This window comes from Phaseolus vulgaris, chromosome 3 (genome assembly GCF_000499845.2).
Source record: "Phaseolus vulgaris cultivar G19833 chromosome 3, P. vulgaris v2.0, whole genome shotgun sequence".
NCBI lineage: Eukaryota > Viridiplantae > Streptophyta > Magnoliopsida > Fabales > Fabaceae > Phaseolus > Phaseolus vulgaris.
The window spans coordinates 41,941,738-41,965,035 of record NC_023757.2 but is presented as its reverse complement, the minus strand read 5'-3'; the positions used below and the strand labels follow the sequence as shown (position 1 = coordinate 41,965,035).

Below are 23,298 nucleotides of genomic sequence, written 5' to 3'. Positions count from 1 at the left end.
TATATTGATTACTTTTAAATAATTATAATCAAAGGAACTAAATCTAGAAAATTTAACAAAGAAAAGAACCATTAATAAAATATTTTGAGACTAATTTTGAAAATTTATTTGATTAAATTTCATTTGAGTTTCTGTAATTCCCTTGATTCCCTATTTTTCACTTGCGGTCATCAGTTGCCTTTCAACTTATCTATAATAATCTATAACTATTAGAATATCATTTTTGGTTTTCACGATTTGTTCGGCCTGTTTATGCTCAACTGATATACAAATTACTGACCAATGAACATATGACAATTGCTTCCTGCAACATATCATTGCACCCGTAGAAAAGACGAAACTGTCCTAAATTTTTTTTTCGAAATATGTGTTCTGGATTTTTTTTTCTGGAATGAAATTTTATGTTATGAATTTTTTTATCCGGAATGAGTTTTTCATTTTTATTTTCGGATTTTCATTTCCGAAACACAATAATTTCTTTTCCAGATTTTTTTTTTTCTGGAATGTATTATTTTTCAATTTTGAATTTTTTTGTCCAAAATAGAATTTTAATTTTTTTTCCAGATTTTTATTTCCGAAACTCAATAATCACTTCCAGATTTATTTTTCCAGAATGTATTATTTTCAATTCTGAATTTTTATTTCCAGAATTAAGGGTATTTTTGGAAATTAAAAAAATATGTTGAGTGCAGGTTAAAAATGATTGAGTGTAGGAAGCATTTGCCTGAACACATACACGACTCTAACCTTCTGCATTTTACCAGTCACTGTTCTCGTTCGAGGTTGAAGATAAGGATTACTTTTCAGCGCCAACGCCAGTTCAGCTATAACAAACCAGCGTTTAGCTTCTCTTAATCTCCCAATTTAAAAACAGACAAAAGATGGTTGCTAATATAACGCTCAAACAAGGAAATGGAGCCTTGCATCAAAACATGGCATAGTCAAGAACCGCAATAGGCCCTCGTAGCTTTAAGAATGTATTCAAGTTTTTACTGTTAAATAAAATCCGGTGAAAATAAATTTATTCAAAAATAATTTAAAAATCTTTAAATAAATAATTATTTATAATTTTAAGATCCTTTTGGCTATGAAATCAATATTAAAATATTATTTCCATTAATAAGAACTTAACATATTCTATTAGTGAAGAGCGTATCCACTCTAAATTTTAAGACGGTTTTGCCGCCACATGCATCAAGAGCTTATAATAACTCTATCAAATTAGTCAATCATTCTATGTTCTTGACATCCCTCTTCGTTCATTTGAATAGATGAGTCAGACGAACCTAACAAAAATCAGTGCACAGATTCCAAATTTCATATTCATTCCAAACTTAAAAAATTGAAACAACTTATCAATGTTCTCTATTTCCCCCCACTTTTTCTGTTTCCATTAAATTACAATTGTATACCATGTAACCTCCGGTCCCCCCCAAAAATGACAACCGGGACAAACATCACTCACCAATCCCACATCTCAAGAAAAATAAAAGATACAACACCCTATTTAATTTCTTCCGGCCAACACAACAGATCATGCAGGGGCAAATTCTCCTGAAAAATTGGAGAATGATAATAGATAAAAAAAAAAGAATATAAGATAGATAATACACAACCAACTAGCCTAGCCAACAGACAGGACCTAAACAAAATGGCCCTCCCTATCACAGGCATTTATCAATCGTCTATGATACATTCACCATGTTCAACTCAAGCGGTCTCAAAGCTTCTTGAACTATTTCCTGAACTGATCTGTTCCGTCGGCAAACATCTGAGAGCTCTTCAACAGGAACAGTAAGCCCATTAGTATCACCGCCGGATGCTGCATCAGAAAGAGCTTTCAAGAATCTTGATCGCTCCACATCTGTAACAGCTGTCGATGGAATTAATAAAACACTCTTTTTTGCCCATTCCAGCGCTTGCATCCCATATGATCGAGTTAACGCCAGTAGCGTATAAGATACCTGAGGAAGGAGCAAGTGTAAAAAAGAACAGAAGAGATAGTGGCACTACATCCCGTCAAAAGTGAACATATGCAAATAAAGACAGTAGACGTTGCGTGAGAAATTGAGAAATTACCACGTCCACTCGAGATTTTGGAAGTGCTCCCGTTAATGAAGCGACCAAAATTCTGGTGATGCTGGCACCTCGAGGAATAATTACACTATCTCTTATTGGTATAAATAGCTCCCCCATAGAGGAATTTGCAAGATCAAAAATATCAGCCAAGAAATGCAAAATGGAATTGGAAGCCTCCCTACACAGGAGGAAAACAGCAAAAAGGGTAAACAACCACACTAAATAAAAGTGAGCCATGGAGCAGCGTGAAAAGTAGTTACAACAGGATTTCTTGGCTCTCAACAATAAATAATATACAAAAGGATCATGAATACACATAACACCCTTTCCCAAGAATGGATGATGCTTTTTAAGTTTTTTTCAGTTAGAGACTGTACCTATGCTGTACTGTGATGCCAATCATAGAGCAATCGACTAATGAAGGAAAGACAGATGAGGGAATAAACAGTTGAGGACAGTAGCGAATACACCTTGACGCCAACAAGAAACAATCATCGGCTATATCAGGACGGGCTGTGAATTCCTGCAGCAAAAAAAAATAAAATCAGACATTAAAAGACTATCAACAGATTTGAAAGAAAGTACTACAGAAAAGTCACTCAGATCACCTGAATATTTGTGAGAAGACGTGTTGTATGTTGAAAGAGCGCCTCAATCAAACTTTTTAGGTAGTCAGCACAAGATGGATCAGAACCAAATATCTGAAATGCAAGATATCAACCACCAAAGTTATGCCAAACTAGTTCATTGACCACACCATGAAGAGGAAGGATTTTGTACAACCTATAGTTGATGGGATAATTAGGTTATATCTACCAATCTTTTCACAGAACAAGTCATTTTATCAGGAAAAAAATCAGTGGAGTAAATTAGTCGAGGAAGCAAAGACCAGAAATAAGAAAGAATATACAAGTAGAAGGGCACATGGAAATAGGTAAATTTGGTTTTTCTAGGTAATATATAAGTAGAATAAGAAACTGGGGGATAAGGAGAAGTCATCGGAAAAAGCATTTCCAATACCCATATGTTCACAGGCCTCATAGCACAGTTGTTTGGACTTGTTATCTTGTCTATGAACCATGTTCTTTCTTCACACTTCAGTCCATATTTCCTTAATTGGTCCTTTGGTCTGTCTTTACACATCTATTCGAGTATCAATGCTAGAATAAACTATTGATCATATACCAACATTTTCACTATCCTGCTATGGTATTTTCCAGCTTGGCCATACCACACCCTGGTCAGGGACTGATAACCATGCACTCATGTTCACCCAGGATAAAAAAAGATCTTTCTGTAAAGTTGAAATGTATTTCTAATACCAACATAGCATCCACTATCCTTCTATGATTGGCCACACCACACCCTGGTCAGGGACTGATAACCATACACTCACCTTCACCCAGATATATTTGTTTCAAGTCGACATATATTTCTAAAACCATTTTCTGTATGCAGACTCGTTCATATAAAAAGAAATTTTCTATCACGCACAATGAAGGTATCTATTGAACTAAAACCATATAACTTCGGAAACATTTGGTTATGAGGAAAGGCCAGTGACACAGCAACATATGAATACCTTTATAACTTCACTGGAGAGATAAAGAAAGCATGGTTGGTGGTGCTGCCTATATAGACTCTGAATCTCTTCCAGCATGGCACCAATTGTGAGCCCCATGAATCTTCCAGAAGTTCTCACCTAGAAACAAGCGATAGAATATTGCCACATGACATTCAATAATACAAACTAATCTTTTCAATATTCAATATACATAGAACCAGAGTTGAGCATGTACAGACTCTTTAGGAGGAAGATACCATCTGGTAACTGACAATAAATTTTAAATCTGAACTGCTGACTTGGCTGACAAACAGCCAACTGAAAACATGGCTTATTACATTTCAGTAGAAACACATCATAAACATAGTGTGCTGCAACCACATGAAAACTATGGATGGAGACATCATGACAGATTTAGACATAGTAAGCATGGGATGAAACCACACAAAAATTGTAATAAGTTAAGATTAATGCCTAATCCATATTGAATGACTCTACCAACAGATGCCTTTCTCATTTTAACAACTTCCTTCACATTGACAAAGTGTAAATGGAGCAGAGTTAATTATTTAGCTTACTCACTGCATATTTACATGCGCGGCAGAGAGATTCCATTGTTCTCATGTCCCAAGCACGACTGGCATCAATGTCATTATAAAGATGTCTTAGACAAGAAATCTTCAAAATATAAAAGAATGAAAATGAAGCAAAGAAAAAAAAAGATAATCAGGGACGACTTACAGATCAAAGATAGCCTTAAAAATAGGCCATAGCCGTTGAATAGCATCTGCCACAACTTGAGGATGATGTACATATCTAAAAGCAGATTCAGTTACGTGTTAAGGATTGTGATAAATGTAGTTTAAAAAAAGGGTGATGCTTGGGGCACTTAGACAACATCTATTAATTAGGGAACACACCTAAAGATGTAAGCAAATCTATCAATGTGAACTGTTAACTGACGAGAAGGTCTTTTACTCAAGCTTTCTGGACCTAGAGCAATAGCTTCCTGGTGGAGCAAAATATAAAATAGAACACAAAATAATCAAAAGAAAATTTTATAACTGAAAAGTGTCTGCAAATTGAACACTAACCTGTAAAGGAGTTATGACTGGTATGCATAACGCCTCAAGAGCTCTCGTAGCATCTTCTGGAGGAAGTTCAGTAACGACCATACTGCATGGAAATTGAAGATGTTCAAGTCAATATCATTGAAAAGGTAGAAACAAATCAAACATCAGCATACAAACCTATATGTTAAAATTTAAAGCAACCAAATTACCTTAATGCTTCAACCAGATGCAACGAGTCTTCAGCAGGAACTTTGAAACTATCTTCTCCATTAACCGTCTTGTTGTAGATGTGGAACAGACCCTCTAAGCATCCACAAAGCTTTTTCCGGCAGTCTGAAATCAGAACAAAATACAAGAGATTATTCACATCAAATAATCAAATCATTGTAAATCACCAACTTGCATCCTTATTGCTGATCCAAAAAAAAAAAAAAAAAAAAAAAAACCAACTTGCATCCTCAGGCAAGAGAAGATTTTTCATAAGCAAGGAGTTATGGCTTGAAGGCATTTCTACTTAAAAAACATGAGAACAGAGATGATTGAATTCTTGACAACAAGATCATAGACTGTTATTATATCAAGAACCAACTATTCCCCAACAGTTGAAGCTGTTGGGTTAAGGCTTATTCCATTCATTCAATCAAATACTGTCTCAATTAAATAGGCCATGAAAAAAATAATGGAATTAAAACAAAATACCTCGTTGTCCATCCAATATTTTCCTTTTTATTCATTTTGCGAAAAATTCTAAGAATCACTACAGCCGTTGTTAGGTAAAAGCAGACATAAAAGTAAAATTACGTTCCTGCAAAACCTTATTGAAAAAAAAATGCTTCCTTAAACAAGCTCATGTCTTAAAAACAATAATGTTTTCATCACTGAGTATGAAAATGACCAAAACAATGCTCCATGCAACACTTCATAATCAAAACAAAACCACAAAGTTCAGAAGTTGATTTGTTTTCATTCAAGGTAGAGTCGCTAATCTTTGCCATGTTTGCACTGAATATCATTGTAACTCACCAAGCTAACTCTTCACCATTCCAAAACATAAAAAGAAAGTGCACAAATATACTCAGAGTAGTTGGCTATACCATCACATATGTGTCTAAATGCCAAAGCAGCAGCAGCTGCACAATCTTCAGATGTACCCATGCCATTCATTAGGATATCTAAAACCGATGGCAGTACAGACAGTCCACAAGACGCAGAATCAAGCCATTTTGAATAAGCTCCAATAGTTAAACACACTGAAAATAAAGCAACCAGACATGAAAAGCATTTTATTAGTCAGGTAACATAATGAAATAAAAAATTACAAGGACTGGGAACTAAAAAGTTCATCAGGAAGAGAAATAAATAAAGGGCAGTACACACTTTACCTGTCTGAAGTAGTTGGGGTTGATGAGGAAGTTTCGGAAGCAAAGCCATGATCTGTATGAAGGCAAAAAAAAAATACTTATGGACTTGCAGAAGAATGGAAGTAGACAGTACCATTGTATTAGACAATGAAATATGGTAAGCAAGGAAAATTTGAGACATTGGAGGTGGGAAAAACAGGATTTTAGGGGTATAGTCAGCATAAGGAAAATAGATTTCATAGAAGATTAAGTCTTTGGAGATGAACAATTTAACACCCGAAGATAAACAACGTATAACTCTTATGAGCAGTAGAATATCTTAGGAAAATACAGGAAATCAAATATGTGAGTTGGTCTAGATAAAGGAGGTGGGTGCAACCGAACATAAGAAAGTTATAATCCAAGAGCAGAGTCAACAATGACTCAGGTTCTTTGCACCAAGATATCCACAAAAGAATTTAAATACAGATAGAAATTCGTCTGTGTAGACAAAAGGGTATAAAATTAAGGAAGTATTTTATAATGGATTAAAAGAAATTATTTGTAATATTTAGCAGAAGAACTATATAATAATTATTATTACAAATTTAAAGGTGGAGGCATACCTGAGGCATCACTTCTGCTTCAACAACTGACACATAATTCGATATAGCCCGAATACAAAATAAAGCAGCCTCAGCTGGTCGCCATTCCTTGTGTTCATTATTACCATGGCCAGATACAGCCTAAACAGGGCGATAAGGCAGTTCAGAAACAGTGAAGAGGTTTGGGAAATAACATTCATACATTGTTTAAGCAAAATCACATATAAGAAGCAGAAAAAACATGGCCAGCAGCTACAGTCTACTTACTGATAATAAAGTTAACAAGACATGCAAAAAAGTTCTAAACGAAACTCATGCAGTAAAATTTGTTTAAACCAGGTTATTTCACACCATTACAAGAACATTTGATTGTCAATAACAAAAGCATATTTTAATTAATGTTCGCACCTCAAGCAGTTTCATGTATAAAATTTTAAGTGTCGCATCACCACCAAGTACTGATGATGCATCTGTCAATACATCTGCAACAGCTGAAACACAAATTTCCAGTTAGAAATATTATCTAATTCTGGTTGAAATACATGTGTTAAGAAAGAATTAGCAATCAGTAAACCATAATAAAAGTTGTACAGCATAGTATTTCAGGGCAAATGGCCCCTCACACAAACAAGATCATCACTAACTAAAATACTCAGACAGAGAAACATTAGATCTTAAAAGTAAATTGCATTAGTAATAGCATGTGGCCAACAGATGCAATGAGCATCCGTTAACAATTTTCACAAAGCTTTCAGAGCATTAAAACTATTCCCTATTTTCGCTGAATGCAAACCCATGAAATTATCTGAAATCAAATTTCACGTTTCGAACTATACAGTAGTAATTTAAGTTGTTTCATTATCAGTGTAGTTGTTCCTTGCATCCCACATATAAGAAAACCCATAACACAGGCTTCAACAAATCTTTGTCACTAAATACGACAAATTGTTAAAAAATGAGAGGAAATTTTCTAAATGTGTCTGTATCTTCACCACTCAGCAGATGAATTATTTACAACAATAATGATTACAAAGACAATAAATAACAACTACTACAAGTTTCAACAGAACAATTAAAACATCACAATTTCCTAAAGTACATTGAACCGTGTTACAATAACTGAACTACTTGGAAAGATAATAAACATTAAAAGCACCCATTTCCAACACAAATCAACTTTTTGTCCTGGATTTAAAAGATATGGCAACAGAAACTAACAAGAACAAAAGATATGATACCTTCCGAATGGAATTAAATAAGATAAACAATAGCCAGGAAATAGCGTCAATTTGACTATCCATGCTTCTCAGTGTAAAATAAGTATCAATTTCAGAACCAAATTGATGTCAATAGACACTTTTCGGACAAACCAGTGCTTATTTAAGATTATGAGTGACAATAATGCATTAAACCAAAAAATTATTGCTAGATGGTTAATATGTCATCCATCATATATTATTAAACCAATGGATCAAGATATTATATCCAAGGAGCCCCCGTTCATGTTCTAAAAACAGTCCTTATAAAGAGAATTTTTAAGGGATGAGTAGGATCTTTTAAATGAGTCATGGATAAGGATTTTTCCTACATGTTTAATGGATCATAGATGCAATATTGTTTATCTGTGACCCATCCATTTTAATCCAACTTGATTTTTCTAAATCTTCTGATTTACACCCATGTAACAAAGAGAGACCAAATTGATGTCAAACTTCTTGGAGCCAATTGGGAACTTTCTTATACATATGGAGGACCAACGAGAGTGTAGTGTTTATATATAGCAAAAAACAGAGACCCCTTTATATTAATTAACAATCAGCCAAGAGACCACAACAGCTAAGAACCATCATAAAATTATCAAAATCAATGCAAATTATTGTGTTCCAATCCATCCACAATGCAATACTCCAGGTACTTCAGAGCAGATTGTTAAGCTAGCTATAATGATGCAATTCAACTAAAAAAGTTACAGTAAAAAATATGTAATTTTAAGCACATTAATTTGTTTATGGAATAATTCATCCACATTAATTTTAAGCACATTAATATCACAAAAACGGATATGGAATTATTTGTTTATATTAAAACAGTAATGAGTTTTTAACATTTAAACCATTTTAAAAAATAGTTTACGGTTAATGATTTATGCAGAAGAATATGCAAGGGATAAAAGAAATAATGCAAAAGAAGTAGAAGAGAAAGGAGATTTTGGGATCAGCATGAGAAGTGAGGCCACCGGTATAAGAGATAAATAATGTCAAGTGTGATAAATGAGGTTGTTGCTTTGCAATAGATGCAATGGTCAGAGTAACGTGTGAAAGAGGAGTTTAAAGTAATATAATAAAAACTATGAATCAGAACGCTGAAGCTGCGAGATGGAGGTCCAACAGATTTTTTAACCCTGCCTGAACGGCTTCTTTAAGTGGTCATCTGAATAGCCTAACATAATAGCTTCTCTCCTAAACAGCTTAAATGTGAATCAATCAAATGCACAATAATATATGAGGAAAGCAAGCAGATGCATCAGAACAACACCATCCCATTACCATATTTGGTCTGCTTAAATTCCTTAAGATCCTCGTATGAAAGGTCTTGATAATCTTCAGGATACTGAACCCGAAAGATAACCTATAATAATCCGTGAAAAAAGGAAGGTAAGAATACTACAGGTATTCAGTCAAGTTATGTATGATCGAATGCCATTAAATCATATATTTCATAATGCAACAAGAATGTTGTGAATAATTATGTAGATAAGTAAAAAGTCACATAACTTTTTAGCGTATACATATAATTACAAAACTGATATTAAGGTAAAACAAGAGCTGGAAACCATGCACTGCTGAGGGTGTTTGACAGTTTCATAGGAAATTTTTAGTTCCAACATCTCACCAGTGATACAAGTGACTCATATGCACGACGGAAAACCTGCAGCCTTCTATTTCTCTCTGCTTCAATGCAAGCTTCATTACCATATGAAATATAGGACTCCCTGTCAGATTATATAATAATCATATTTCTGGTTAAAGCAGAGTCAAGTAAAAGGGTTTATTTGAATAAACTTCATAAACATCTCTAGGGAAAAAAATAAGAAACATAAAATGAGTTCCTTTATAAGCCAAAGTTAATCATCTTCTCCTGAAAAAGCTTATAGAGAAATTTACCTAAACAAACCCTACAAATGCTATTTTCCAGAAAGGACAAAAATCACCTTTTGGTCAAGTTTAACTGAAGACTATGCCAAAAGTTAAAAGTCATAGAAGCAATATCATATTCAGGATGTGAAGCAACTTCCAACAATGCATGCACTATTAGCATTGATTCATCTGAACCTGAAAAATTCAGTTAAGACAATGCAGACCCAATAAGTTCAACACAACCAAAAACCACAAGAAACTTGCTAAGACATCAAAATTATTCACACAGTGCACGAGAAAGCACCAATTCTTCTCAAAGGGAAACCAACGAAGTTTATGACTATGTACAAGTACCGGTTGCAATCAGTTCCACGTATGAATCACCCATGTCGGCAAATAACCTAGCAATCGCCTTCACATCTTCCTCATCCTAGAAAAGAAGACTTGTAAGAAGTATAATATGCAACTGTCCCTAAAATAGCACACTATCATATATATAATGGATGAAACAAAAAACTAATCATTTTCTATACCCATGGTCATTCAAATAGTCATACAGTCTAGAACTGAAATCCTTAAAAAAAGAACTTTGGAATATTTTATTTTTTGGTTCAATTCATTAATTTGAAAAAGTACATCAACCTCTATATATAGAGAACTCTAACCCTAAAGTAGAGATTACAAAGAAATCTCTAGAATCTTCTAACTGCTTCTAACAGCACGCTTAATATCCTACTGTATGTTATTAACTATAATAGATATCTATAATCCCAGCTTGCAACTGAGATCATGAAATCATTCAGTGGGGAGACATTTTGTAAATAGATCTACTAACTAAAGCCCAGATGAAACTAAGGGGTGATAAGGCCACTATCCGGTTTTTCTTTAATGAAGTGTCGATCCATCTGTGTGTGCTTAGTCCTATCATGTTGAATTGGATTGTGAGCAATTCTAATAGCTGATCGTTCAACAAACTGAGCAAGAGTTACAGCATCCTTGTTATTTTCAAGCTTCAAACTTTGATATTGGTCCAACTCAATCCATAAACCCTTCAACAATGCATAATATTCTGCAACATAGAGGGGTTGGCACCAAAGATCTTGCTTCCTAACTCAGCATGTAGAGATATCCTGTCACTGGAATAACTATTTGCAAGGTCTTCCCAAATTTCACGGGCATTGAAGTAGAACATATAATTTCTATTGTTTTTTGTAGTCATGGATCCCCATAGCCATGTAATAATTTGCAAGTCATCATTGTCCCAAATTCGGAAATTAGGGGTACCTGGAGATAAGGCCTCTCCTTCAATATGGTTGAACTTACCTGTACCCTTTAATGTGCACATCGAATAAATTGAGCTCACTAGAGATAATTTCAACCATTAAGGCAACTATCATCAAGTGTGGAAGATCAACATTGCTTAGTGGAGTTGCCATGCAAAAATATAAAGGATTCCCCAACATCCTCCTAAATAAAAACAGAGAATAGAAAATAAAACAAAAAGAAAAAACAGTGTTGTCGTGAACAATACTCTTTTCAAAGGAGAGACACACCCCAATAATAGAAGGAAATTGGAGGCTCCGCAGCGATGACGATGACAACGGTGGAAACAGTGACAGAGAAGATTCCTAGGAAACACAAGTTGGGATGCATTTCTAGCAATCCCTATAATAAAAGGAAATGGGTGCACTTCAAGCAACCCTATAAAGGAAACGTAGCTAAGATGGTAAAGAAGAAATGCAAAAGCAAAGCCTTGCAAAGCCCCCAAGATCGGGAGCTCTAATACCAACTTGAAAAGGATTAATCTGAAAAGAAGATTTTTAGTCAATTCATTAATTTGAAACAGTATATCATCTTCTATGTGTAGAGATCTCTTACACTAAAGTAAAGATAACAAAGAGATCTCTAGAATCTTCAAAGAGCACACTTAATATCCTAGTGTAGTTTATTATCTATATTTTACTATATTTTCTCCTGGATAAATAGTTTAAACTCTTAAAGCCAAGATACAATATTATATATATATATATATATATATATATATATATATATATTTGTTAATTTGTTAACATACAATCAAATAATTTTTAGGAGTAACCTAGCAAGTTATAACTACAAATTTCTTTAAATACACCCAAGGTGCAACTTGCTATCTTATGAAAAACAAATTAATGTAAGTTAGCAAATGCATATGGGGTTGGCTAACTTACACCTACTAATTTTGTTAAAAGTTAGCAAACTATAACTATACACTCAAGGTGTAACTTCCTAGGTTAATCCTAAAAATCAAAAGGGTGTAACTTATATATGTATGTATGTATACACACATACATACACATCCAAGGCTGGCATGATTCACTACATATGTAGTATTGACAATCACAACATGGCTCTAAAACAATAGCTCATATTCCCAATAAACCAAGTCAGCATCATGACATTGTCGCAAACAAAAAAACACGTAAATTTCACATTACTTTTGACTTTAGCCATCGAGTAAATGCCAACAGAGAGAACAAAATTTGTAATACCACAAAAGAAAAACTGTCCCAGTATGCTTTGGAATAGGGCAATCTCTCATGCCCCAACACATGGAGATTGGATATTAATAAAGTATTTACCTTTGTAGAATCACTAAGTTGGGCTTTAAGATTCATAACTTGAGGTACAATGACTTGGATTAAGGGCATATTTGCAGAAACACCGTCAGTATTGCCTGCTGCTGTGTAATGTATTAACTCAGAAATGACTGCAAAAGAGCATACCCACAAGAGAAAGAATATTATGTTGCGAAATTAAAAATACAGTGAAAGCAGTACCATGATTAAATCCCAGGTGACAATATAAAAGGAACAGCAGAAATAATCAAAATGGCGATAATATTACTTATACTGACTTTAGTGAACAAATAAATTAGCTACAAATTTCTATTATCTTGTAAAAATTTGTTATAATTGATTGATTATGATGAAAAAATAATAGAGAAAATATTGATGTTTGATAAGATTACATAAACACTAACCTACATTATGTGTAATGTTATTCTAGGACAAAGTACTAGAGTAATACAATCATAGCAAAATGAAATGTTTTTGTCACATTGTACAAAAATAAGAAATGATAATAAAAGTAAATATTATATAAAGCTTTAACAGTTGTTTGGTACACAAACCTAATAGTAGAGTCAAACACAGTCAAAGCATTTCATCCCACCAAAATCATATAAAACTCCCAATACCTTATAGGATTACAACATCCATTCCAATTCCCATCTTTCTCACTATAGGCATCCCCTGCTATCACATTCAGCACTTCCCAACCACCAGCATTTCCTTGCACATGAATCATGATCATGAACCAGTTGCACCATTCCTTGCACATGAATCATGATCATGAACCAGTTGCAGCAGATGAAAGTGTTTTCTCCTATTATACACCTTAGGAGAAATACTCAAAGGAAGTGGAAATATGACACCACCAAATGCCAGTATATTTCACCAGGGCAAAAATGAAGGCAAATGTGGAATCCTTGATGGGAAGCTCACCATGAAGATTTAAAACTCTCTACCATTTGACTCTTCCACTTTGCTGGCCATAATGTAACCAATTAGGTTATTAAAAGATTTTAGATCTGGAATCAAACTAGGGTCAAAGAAGAACCAGTTCATTTTAAAATTTGATCAAGCTGCACAGAAGAGCTTCCGACAAAAAAATGGAGCTCAAAGGGAATGTAAGTGGATGCCTGTGGTTTTTTCCATTGCTGAAATTTGCTTTTGTAAGAACTTTTACCTCTTCCAAGGAAGAAGACTATAATTTTTTATTTTAAATTCCAGAATATTATATGCAAAGTAACATTCTTTTGGGTAGATATTATGTATTTAACCATTTCATTTAAGATAGAATATGAGTGTCTCAGCTTCTAAAGTTAGATTGACAATGAGGCCATATCATGCCTCCTTATTAAAATACGGTCATATCCTGCCTCCTTATGACAACAAGACTCCTAAAAGTTAAGGGTTTAATATACTAACAAAAATTAATATTAATCTTTAAAAGCATTAAACTATCTACCATCCTAGCTAGCTCATATACATTAAGTTTTCCAGCTTGTTTTAGACAGTATAGCTTCATACATACATAAATTATATAAAAGGGGTGGTCAGTGTTGAATTTCTTTCGGTAGATCAGTATTGCACTTGCACTAGCATCAAGAATTCAATAATAAAATTTTATATTTATTGTTCCTACAATCGTATCCTTAGCATATCTACATCTATCATAATGTGTACCAAGAAGAAGTGATCAGACCTGAAACGTGTGTATCAATAGTTGCATACAATCAATTTGACATTCACTAATTTCTTTTTTCCCAAGGGTTAGTAAAAATGCAGCATAAAGTATTATATGCCTAATTGAAACATATCACAAAAAACAAACATAATTTAAGATGAATGTTTCCCAGTTTACTTGTTATACCATTTACAGATGCCTCTGAAAGTAACTCGGAATTCAAGCTTGATAATGCCGTGAGAACAAGTGGATGAGAACTAAGAACTGATCCTGGAATGCTGGAGAACAAAAAATTCATCAGCCAATCAAGTCAAATACCACCAGGTTGAAATAAACATTTACAAAATCCCCAACCTCTTTATCTAACTTTATGAATGCAAACTAAAACCCATTACCCAGCACTTTCAGATATGCTACCCACGCCTTCTATCATTTTCACTTAACAAAAAGGTCAATATATGTAGAACTCAGGTAAATTATCCAATCCTTCTGGCATTCCTTCATGTGAAAGCCAACAAATTAAATTGCATGCATACATAGCAAAAACGAAATACCGGTAACCCTAAAATTGGGGACAACAGAGCATTCATGTTAACTCAAAAAAAGCTTATTCTCATTCATTATGTTGAAACGAGTCTTCTGACTACAATTATGAGTAACAAAACATCTTATAAAAAATAGATGCAGGCGGCCTAAGTAGAGAAACTTAATACCCATGCTTTAAGCGAAGCCACGAAGCAAATGCCTCAAGAACCTGGAAATTTTAACATGAAAATATCAGATAATGAAATTCATTACTTACCTGCTCCTTAAGTGAGTAAGTAGATAATGAAATCCATTACTAACCTGCTCCTTAAGTTCAGAAATCGTCAAACAAGCTGTCAAGATATTAAGAGCAACTTCCATTTGAGATGTAAGCTCCTTTTCAAATTGACGTCGCCTTTCTGGGCGTGCTGCTATCTTATAATTCAATACTTCCTTCATATACAGATAAAATATGTGAAACATCATAATATGCAACACAAACATTCAAATTGTTAACAAAACTTACTATAATTAAAATATTTTGTTAAAACCATTTATAGAAGAATGCATGACTTATACGATGCTCTGACAAATACTAAATAAACAACAATATCCAAGCCAGACAAAGCAGCATCTTTGTAAATTATAACTTAACATTTAGTCATTCAAAGTTCAGAAATATGTTTAATTAATAAGATGAAAGATGGCATATGCTCCTTCTTCACCACTGATGTCAGCTAGTATACCTCTGGTAGAACTGTAAGTAACTCCAAGAATCCCGGTATATATTCTGGATGTGAATCCATCTCATCCCTAAGCCATTTGACTATACCACCATCGCCCCAGTCTTCGGCAGGGACGTGCACTGCCAAGGCAGCCACTGCAATGCTAATCTACAAGTGCAGCACATTTTGAACAATACATTTGGGAACATTAAATTTCCATACAAAGAGAACAAAACTAACTGACAGAAACAAACCACAGAGAAAGACAAGTTTAAGGGACTTTTATATGACACCTGTGTTCTAACTTTTGGAGGACCCTTGTGGAACTTTTTCAGCAAAGTCTGCATTAAAAAAACTATCAAAATCAAATCATACAAAGTATTGTTCCTACTTAAACATCTCTGTGGTCATGGATTGGAGTCCATAAACCAAACAATTTTACCCAGGGCATGTGACGAAACAGGAGGATATACGCCACCCTTTTAATTGGAGATAAATTACACATCCAAAAACTTAAATAAACACCATAGGAAAAGCACCAAGACTACATAGACCCTAACTCACATTCAATGAGTCACGCAATGGCCGAAAAGCTGTGGAAGGGAGTTCCTCAAAGTCCCTTTGTACCTAAACCATACCAAAAACAAGTACTCAAAACCCAAGAAGAAGAAATAAAGACCTTGGGGCAAGTATTTTGCATTCAGAAACCAACATCCAACATTCTTATTAACTTCTCATCAACAGGAAGTAGGAGAACAGTGAAGTCACCTTGCTTCTCAAGGTCTGAGAACAAAATATTAAGGTTTCTAGATTGCTACTGGGATCATGAAGTAAGTTATCAGCCACCTGCAGAGATCAAAGTAATAAACATTTGTGCGGTAAGTTTTGAAATTTTGTCTCTGCATCCAATTATAAAGCTCAAGATTCAAACAAATAAAGCAAGAAGTCTCCTTGATATCAAAGAGACACGGAAATAGAAACAATCACAAAACACAACTAAACAACCCTCAGAGAGAGGTTCACAGTTGGAGAACCACTACAATCAGCAAATCAATTACCGGAAAAGAAAAGCATGGACAAACAGGATAATTATCTAGTCATTGGGAGAAAATCAAATCGGGGCACAAGACCACGAAAAGAAAGACAAATCCACGACGAAAGTAAATGAATTGAGGAAGCAGATAACGGATTGAAGAGAGAACCTGCCACGCATCCAAAGTCCTTTGGAAATCTTGAAGATAGCGATCGGCTTGCATGCGCACCGCATCGTCAGGGTGATGGTAGAGTGCAGTTAGGGCTTCCTTCACAGTGTTCTGAAGGTCCATGCTCAAATCGAAAGGAAACAATAATCGAATCAAATCGGTGGCGCCGATAGAGGAAGAGAGAACCAAAGTTCAATCTCTCTCTCTCACTATCTCTCTTCTGATTTACAGTGGCTTTTCAATTTGGTGTTCTGCTCTGGCACTACGTTTGAAAGGAGAGAGTAAGGTTTGTTGATAAAGCGACGAAAGGGGTTTTTGGCGCCCGGTGAGAAAGGGTTGGAGCCTTGCTTGCTTTGAGGAGTTTCATCAATCGTTGATCACACATCCTCAACGAAAATACTCTCTCAGCCGTTTGATTAATTGACGCTTAGGTCAACTTACATGCCCTGCACTTTTGCCCAAAAGGTTAGAATGCCTGAGATCTGGACACCTGGCAGTCATTATTTAAATTGCGAGATGGGCCCAATTTAAAGCCAACGTAAATCCGTGTTAAACCGCGAGTTTTTTTTTTTACCTTTGGGTTCTTTCACTTCCTCCGCATGACATTTTGTTTGAACTTATCTCTATTCACAACAACTTAATCAGTGTTATCTTTACGTAATCAAAATTAAGGGTTTGAAATATTTTTTAATCCATAAATTATGTTTTATATTTTGTGATAATAAATAAGTAATTTGAATGTGTAAATTATGTTTCAATTTATGCAAATAATTATAGTTACATTATGATATAATAAAGTTGGTTTTAAATATTTTAGACTGGGTATTGAATTTGTTTGAATGCGATTGAATTAAAAAAAACCATAAACAGTTAATATGAAAAGATTGTGATAAGACAAGTGATTGGGAATTAAAAAGTTATGAAAACACTAAAACATGTAAAAAAAGTTATAAAAAGTAGCGACTAATGCACGGCTGTATCGCATTTTGAATTATATTTAGAACTAAATTAAATTTTGTTAATAGAATGGATTAAGCAGGGGATAACTTATTTGGGAAAATAAATAAAAACAAAATATATGGTTAACAGAAGGTATAAGAAAATAATTGAATACGTGATACTCCTGTTGATATATTTGTAATATTAATATTTTAAGAACAAATTAGACATATCAAATATATACAGAAAATATTGTATATTACAATAGATGTACTTCAAGATTTTATGAAGTTAGAAAAATATAGTTTATCTTTTAAAAAATAATATTTTCAGATAACATTGTTTTGTATAAAAATAGCTTTCTTCTCAAATTTCTCAAAAAAAAATCTCAAAAAAAATCGCACTCACCTATGGAGTATTTTTTAAAATTAAAATGCAATGCTTAGCTTTTATTAAAAAGATTAATTTGTGACTATATTAAATAATTTAATAAAAGTTATATAATATTGTTAATAATATTTTATTCAATACAGTCACCAATTATTTTTTTAATAAAAAATAAATATTTTAATGTAATTTAATAAGAACATTTAACTTTGTAGTATAGAAATAAAATATTAGTTTCACTCTTTTGGATTTAACTTCTAAAATAAATAAAAATATAATACTGATTAAATAAAAATAGCTATAACTTTAACTAAATTTTAAAATTAATAATAATATATGTGTTTTTACTTTTTTTTCTTGACATCACTTGAATTATAAAATAATCTTATATTATTATGACTTAACGAGTTTTTAACCTAAATAAATTGTAGTATGAATGCAAAATATGTTGTAAGGTAGGTTTAACGCATTCTCTTGTTAATTTTCTTTTATAAATACCCAATGTATGATCAAATATAAGACGCATTTCTTTTTTAACCTTGGTTTCTCTCCTTCTTGGTTTATATCCTTTACTTTTACCTGTATAATTTATTAAACACTTGCAACTTCTTGTTTGTATGAATGGTTGCTGGTTTTCCATCAAAATATAACAGAATCAAGAACAATAAGATATAGGAATCTAAGATATACCGGTATGGCCAATCGACATCATGATGTGTCTCGGTCTCTCTGTCCGAGATGATCGAGACACATACTGACGTGTCTCAGTCTACCTGACTGATCGACACATAACGCACAGTTAGACCGACCAACATGTATAACCATTAACGTTCAAACCAATGTTAGTGAAGCATTCCACTAATCATTAAGGATTAGGTAATGCAACCCTAACTGTGATTCATTCCACTAATCATGCCCAATGAGGTAAGCTCATTAAACTAATATAAATAGCACACATTCCAAAAAACAAGATACGAGTCATTTATTAATTGTGCACCTATTTTGATGTCTTCTGCAAGTACTCCATTCGGTATTCACCCGAGAACGAGAGTCGAAGAAGAGACACTAAGACGAGAAGGATTTCAGTCAAACAACTAGCAATCTGCCCGACCGAAAAAAAAAAAGACGAAACTTCAATAATTTTTTAGGTCTCATATCCTTAAGAGAAACATAAAAAAATTTATCTGGCCATATCCAATCGTTCTCACAATGACTCAATTACTAATTTGGGGTCATTTTCATACTGTCTCTAAAGCTAATAATATCTTGCTAATATATATGAACTTTGATACAACAAATCAGGGGAGAAGAATCCCACCACAACAGAGTTTTTAAACGAAAACCACAATAAAATTATTTCAAAAGCTCAAGGAGATTAGATGCCTTTCTTATAATGGATATCTCACTGTGAGAAACAACATTTTGCGTCAAAAGATTAAGCTGACCAACCATCATCCCCTGTGAGTCTTTCCTTTTTAATGGAAAACTAACCACACTGATAGATCTGTCATTCCCAATAAATCTCCCTCAAATTATGTTACTTTCTCAAAACCACCACCTATCTGCATATGCAACCATCCAGGTTGTGATCCAAATATTATTCCTGAAAGGTCAAATGGCTGAGTGGCAACCTGTTCCACTATAACAGCAGATCAAAATCGCAGTAAAAAATAAGCAGTCCTTCACAAAACAGTGATGTCTTAAATACATGTCATAGGTCTAGGTAATAATACTTGGACTGAAGAACATATTGTCCCAAGAAAACTACAGTCTGCCATTCATTAAAAACCATGCGGGTCTTAGTCTTCATTTAGTTCATCCTATGTTACATGGATTTGACAAATAATATAGAATGTGTTCAGAAGAGTGAGTCTGGCTGTGTAACTAGCACTCTTCTTGTACTAATATATGAGGAAATATTCTTTTAAGTAATGAATACATCTTATATATTATATATAATAAGTGTATTATTTGAAAGATATATAAAGGTTTCTATCCAAGGTAGGACCACTAATTATAAAATTTTATAATTATTAAATTAATTACATATAATTGCGTATAATATTATAAAATATTACATACAATAATTAATAATTATATATAATTTAATTATTATTATTTTCTTAATATCACTAATAATTGTATCAAATAATTTATTGATACAAATAATTTATGACCTAATATATAAATTTTGTAATCAAAATGTCTTTATTATGTTAAATAAAATATAAATTATACTTTTATAAATTTCTCATTTTGATAAATGTCTGTCTAAACATGTACTTAATTTATTACTCAATTTTTTTATCAATTAAATGTAATTTTATAAGTTAATTATTAATTTGGATAAATTTTAAAAAATTATTGAAATTGACAAGGGTTATAAAATTTGAATTGAAATCTCATTACACTACTAAACTAAAGTTGTGTTAGATTTATTTATTACTCTTTTATATAGAATTAGTAATTTTTTTAATTTATACATACGTTTTTATTTATTTCATAATTTATTTTTTTTCCTTTTTTAGAAAGAAAAAAAATATTGAAAGGATAAAATTTGAGATATAAATAAATATTTTTAGATACTATACGAATGACAGATGTAACCAAGTGAATCAAGACACTGGATTGTAAATCCATAATGCGGGGTCAATTCCCTTCATTATCTATATATAGATAGATAGATATTAAGTATTAGTCTGAAATAATTAAAAATTATCAAAATACAAAAAATATTTCATAAAGTAATTTTATTTTATAAGCACGTATACTCATCTTTATATGCACTATATATTTGTGTAACCTTTTTATTAACTCAAATATAAATGTTTTTTCCAACCATATCAACCATCCATAATCAGTATTTTATATACATCTATTAAACATATGCTAAGCATTCACTCAAACATCGATCAAATAGTTTTTTATTTTTCATTGAGAGACACACAATATTAAATTATTATCCAAAATATTATTAAGCGTTCAATTACTTGAAACATTTATACACTATATTGGTTATTTGTGTTAATAATTCTAACAAAAACCATCTTGAGGGAAAATGTAATTTAATAAAGTTTATATTATCCTTGTAATTTAGCACTTCCTTGTAAAGAGGGAAAATGTCAAATCTTTTTAAAAATATTTTCTATCATATACATCATTAGTATTTTTTTACACAAAAATATTCTATTTAAATTGATATTATTATTATTATACTCAATTGTTTACCTTGTGTTATGGAATCAAAATTAAAAATCTTATCTCACTTTTGAAGTTGAGAGGAATAATAATTTTCATAAACACCTTTTAAATCTCTAATTGAATTCTCTAATAAACTTTGAAACACACAATAATTGAAATGTGATGATTAATTTTAAGGATGATCTTCTTAAACTTGCGCTGGCAATATTATGGATAAGATAGTACTTATTTTGAATCCAAAATAAATTATTAAGATGCAATAAGTTCATATATATCCATTAATTAAGCTAGACGGAAAGAGAAATATGATTGTATGAAAGGACAAAAGATGCTGAGGTTTTTTTTTTTGTCCTTTCCTGTATTCTGTCATATTTGTGGCTTGTTCCTTTCAGAAATGGAAAACCATCACTGTTTGTAGAGTTCATTCGAAAAAACAATGGTGATCTTTAATAATTTATGACAAACCCATTTAATCTTTCCATTTTCAATAAATTTACATATTGATATCCGAGCTATGTGTCAGAAAAAAAACAAGAGATGGGGAAATTAAGTATGGGATTCAAGCATTATTAAAGGTGTGAACGATGTGTGAGAATTGACATGGTGAAAGATATTGAAACTGATGGGAAATCAGGGGAGATAGAGAAAGAAAAAATATAAAGAAAGATTTTTTATTTGGTTTTTGATGACAATGTCAACTAGTACACTCGCCAATTTTGTTTTTGGTATGCAAAAATATAGGTCGGATTGGTTCTCCTGCAAAGTCATTTAATTACTCGATTCTGTATGAGAGATAGACTGTAGTCGGTGAACAAAGTCCGTATAAAAAAAATATTTTTTGAAAAAATTAAATTTTTAATAATTTTTTTAAAAAAATATTTTTTATTGAAAAATTAAAATTTTATTCATATTTTAATTCATTTAATTAAGAAAATATGGATGTAAGTATGAGAGTTGTTAGAAGATTTGATTAAAAATAATTAAAGTTTTATTTTGTATTATTTTTCTTTTATATATATATATAAATGTATTAAAGTATTTTATTAAAGTTTTGGATGACTATTTTTTTTTAAAGAGTATCTTATTAATTTCTTTTCTTTATATTATTTTTTTATTAAAAACATTTAAATATATAATTTTAGTTAAGATTAGATTCACAATCCCTCTTAATATTAACTCATTTAGATGATTGATAAAAAATTCATTTATTTAAATTCATTTTCTAAAATAAATTAAAATAAAGATCGTGTTAAGTAAAAAAAAAAAAAAACTATATTGTGAAGTCTATCTATATATTGCATTTTTTTTTGTTATATAATTTAAGTTTGAGATTAGTCAAACTATATTAAATATGGTTTTACATTTTTATTCTTATTTGTTAAATTCATTGTTTATCATCATTAAACAATAATATTAAAAAGTTTCCACTAAAATTGCTATGTAGCCATTTTCTCTAATTTTTCATTTTTGACGAAAACCTTAATTTATTACTTTATTTAGTTTTTATTTAATCTCACAATTATTTGTTCCTTGACTTTCTTTTTAGGTTTCTAAAAACTTGGTTTTTTATTTTCTTAAAATTTTCTATAAATTTTAAAATAAGTATAATAAAAAATATTTTAACAAATGATAAAATCCACATTTAATTCCATATCACCACTTTTACTTACATATGTTTTTTAATTTTAATTATATCTCCATGATCTAACAAAAGAGAAACTTCTCATGCTACAATTGTCACATTAAACATTTTCAATTTTTTATATATGGTTTTTGTAATACTAAAATTATGTTTTCCTGACTTTTAAATATGATAAGCAGTATATTACATAATTAACTAAAGAGAATTCTTTTGTGTTTTTTTTTCGGAAAAGATAGATTCTTATTTATTTTTTAAATAGTGGTTGAATTATTCTTTGGATTGATTGATAAATTTTTCAAACAAACAACGCCTGTGATATCACTATTAACTATTAAAATAATAATCAAAGGTAAATGTTAATTAATAAACTATTAACATAGTATAAAAGTAAGCTTCAAATTTGTGGGGGCAAATCCAGTTCTGCAAGTTAAGCATGGTCTGTATGTTATTATAAATTCTTTTCTGTGTTCAATTTTTATGCATAATTTTTTTTCAAAATCTAATATTTATTTATTTTTACATTCATTATGATGTTTTGAAATTCATGAGTTTTAAGTTGATCTTATTGCATACTGTCATTGTTTCTTAT

The 23,298-nt window shown here is 31.9% G+C and overlaps 1 protein-coding gene across 1 annotated transcript; it reads right to left on the bottom strand.

The window, feature by feature from the left end:
- Positions 1 to 1,306: 1,306 nt before the first annotated feature.
- Positions 1,307 to 16,950, bottom strand: LOC137807820 (transportin MOS14). Its single transcript, XM_068608632.1, has 27 exons — positions 16,541 to 16,950; positions 16,107 to 16,184; positions 15,903 to 15,965; positions 15,632 to 15,679; positions 15,360 to 15,506; positions 14,935 to 15,066; positions 14,802 to 14,842; positions 14,275 to 14,366; positions 12,420 to 12,547; positions 10,153 to 10,228; positions 9,873 to 9,993; positions 9,554 to 9,653; positions 9,208 to 9,289; positions 7,070 to 7,152; positions 6,683 to 6,802; positions 6,099 to 6,150; positions 5,811 to 5,966; positions 4,926 to 5,049; positions 4,738 to 4,819; positions 4,564 to 4,652; positions 4,385 to 4,459; positions 4,226 to 4,280; positions 3,662 to 3,781; positions 2,688 to 2,780; positions 2,457 to 2,602; positions 2,080 to 2,257; positions 1,307 to 1,964 (listed from the first exon to the last, which is right to left on the bottom strand). The coding sequence occupies exons 1-27, from the start codon at positions 16,661 to 16,663 to the stop codon at positions 1,686 to 1,688; spliced, it is 2,883 nt and encodes a 960-aa protein (XP_068464733.1). The 5' UTR covers positions 16,664 to 16,950; the 3' UTR covers positions 1,307 to 1,685.
- Positions 16,951 to 23,298: the final 6,348 nt, after the last annotated feature.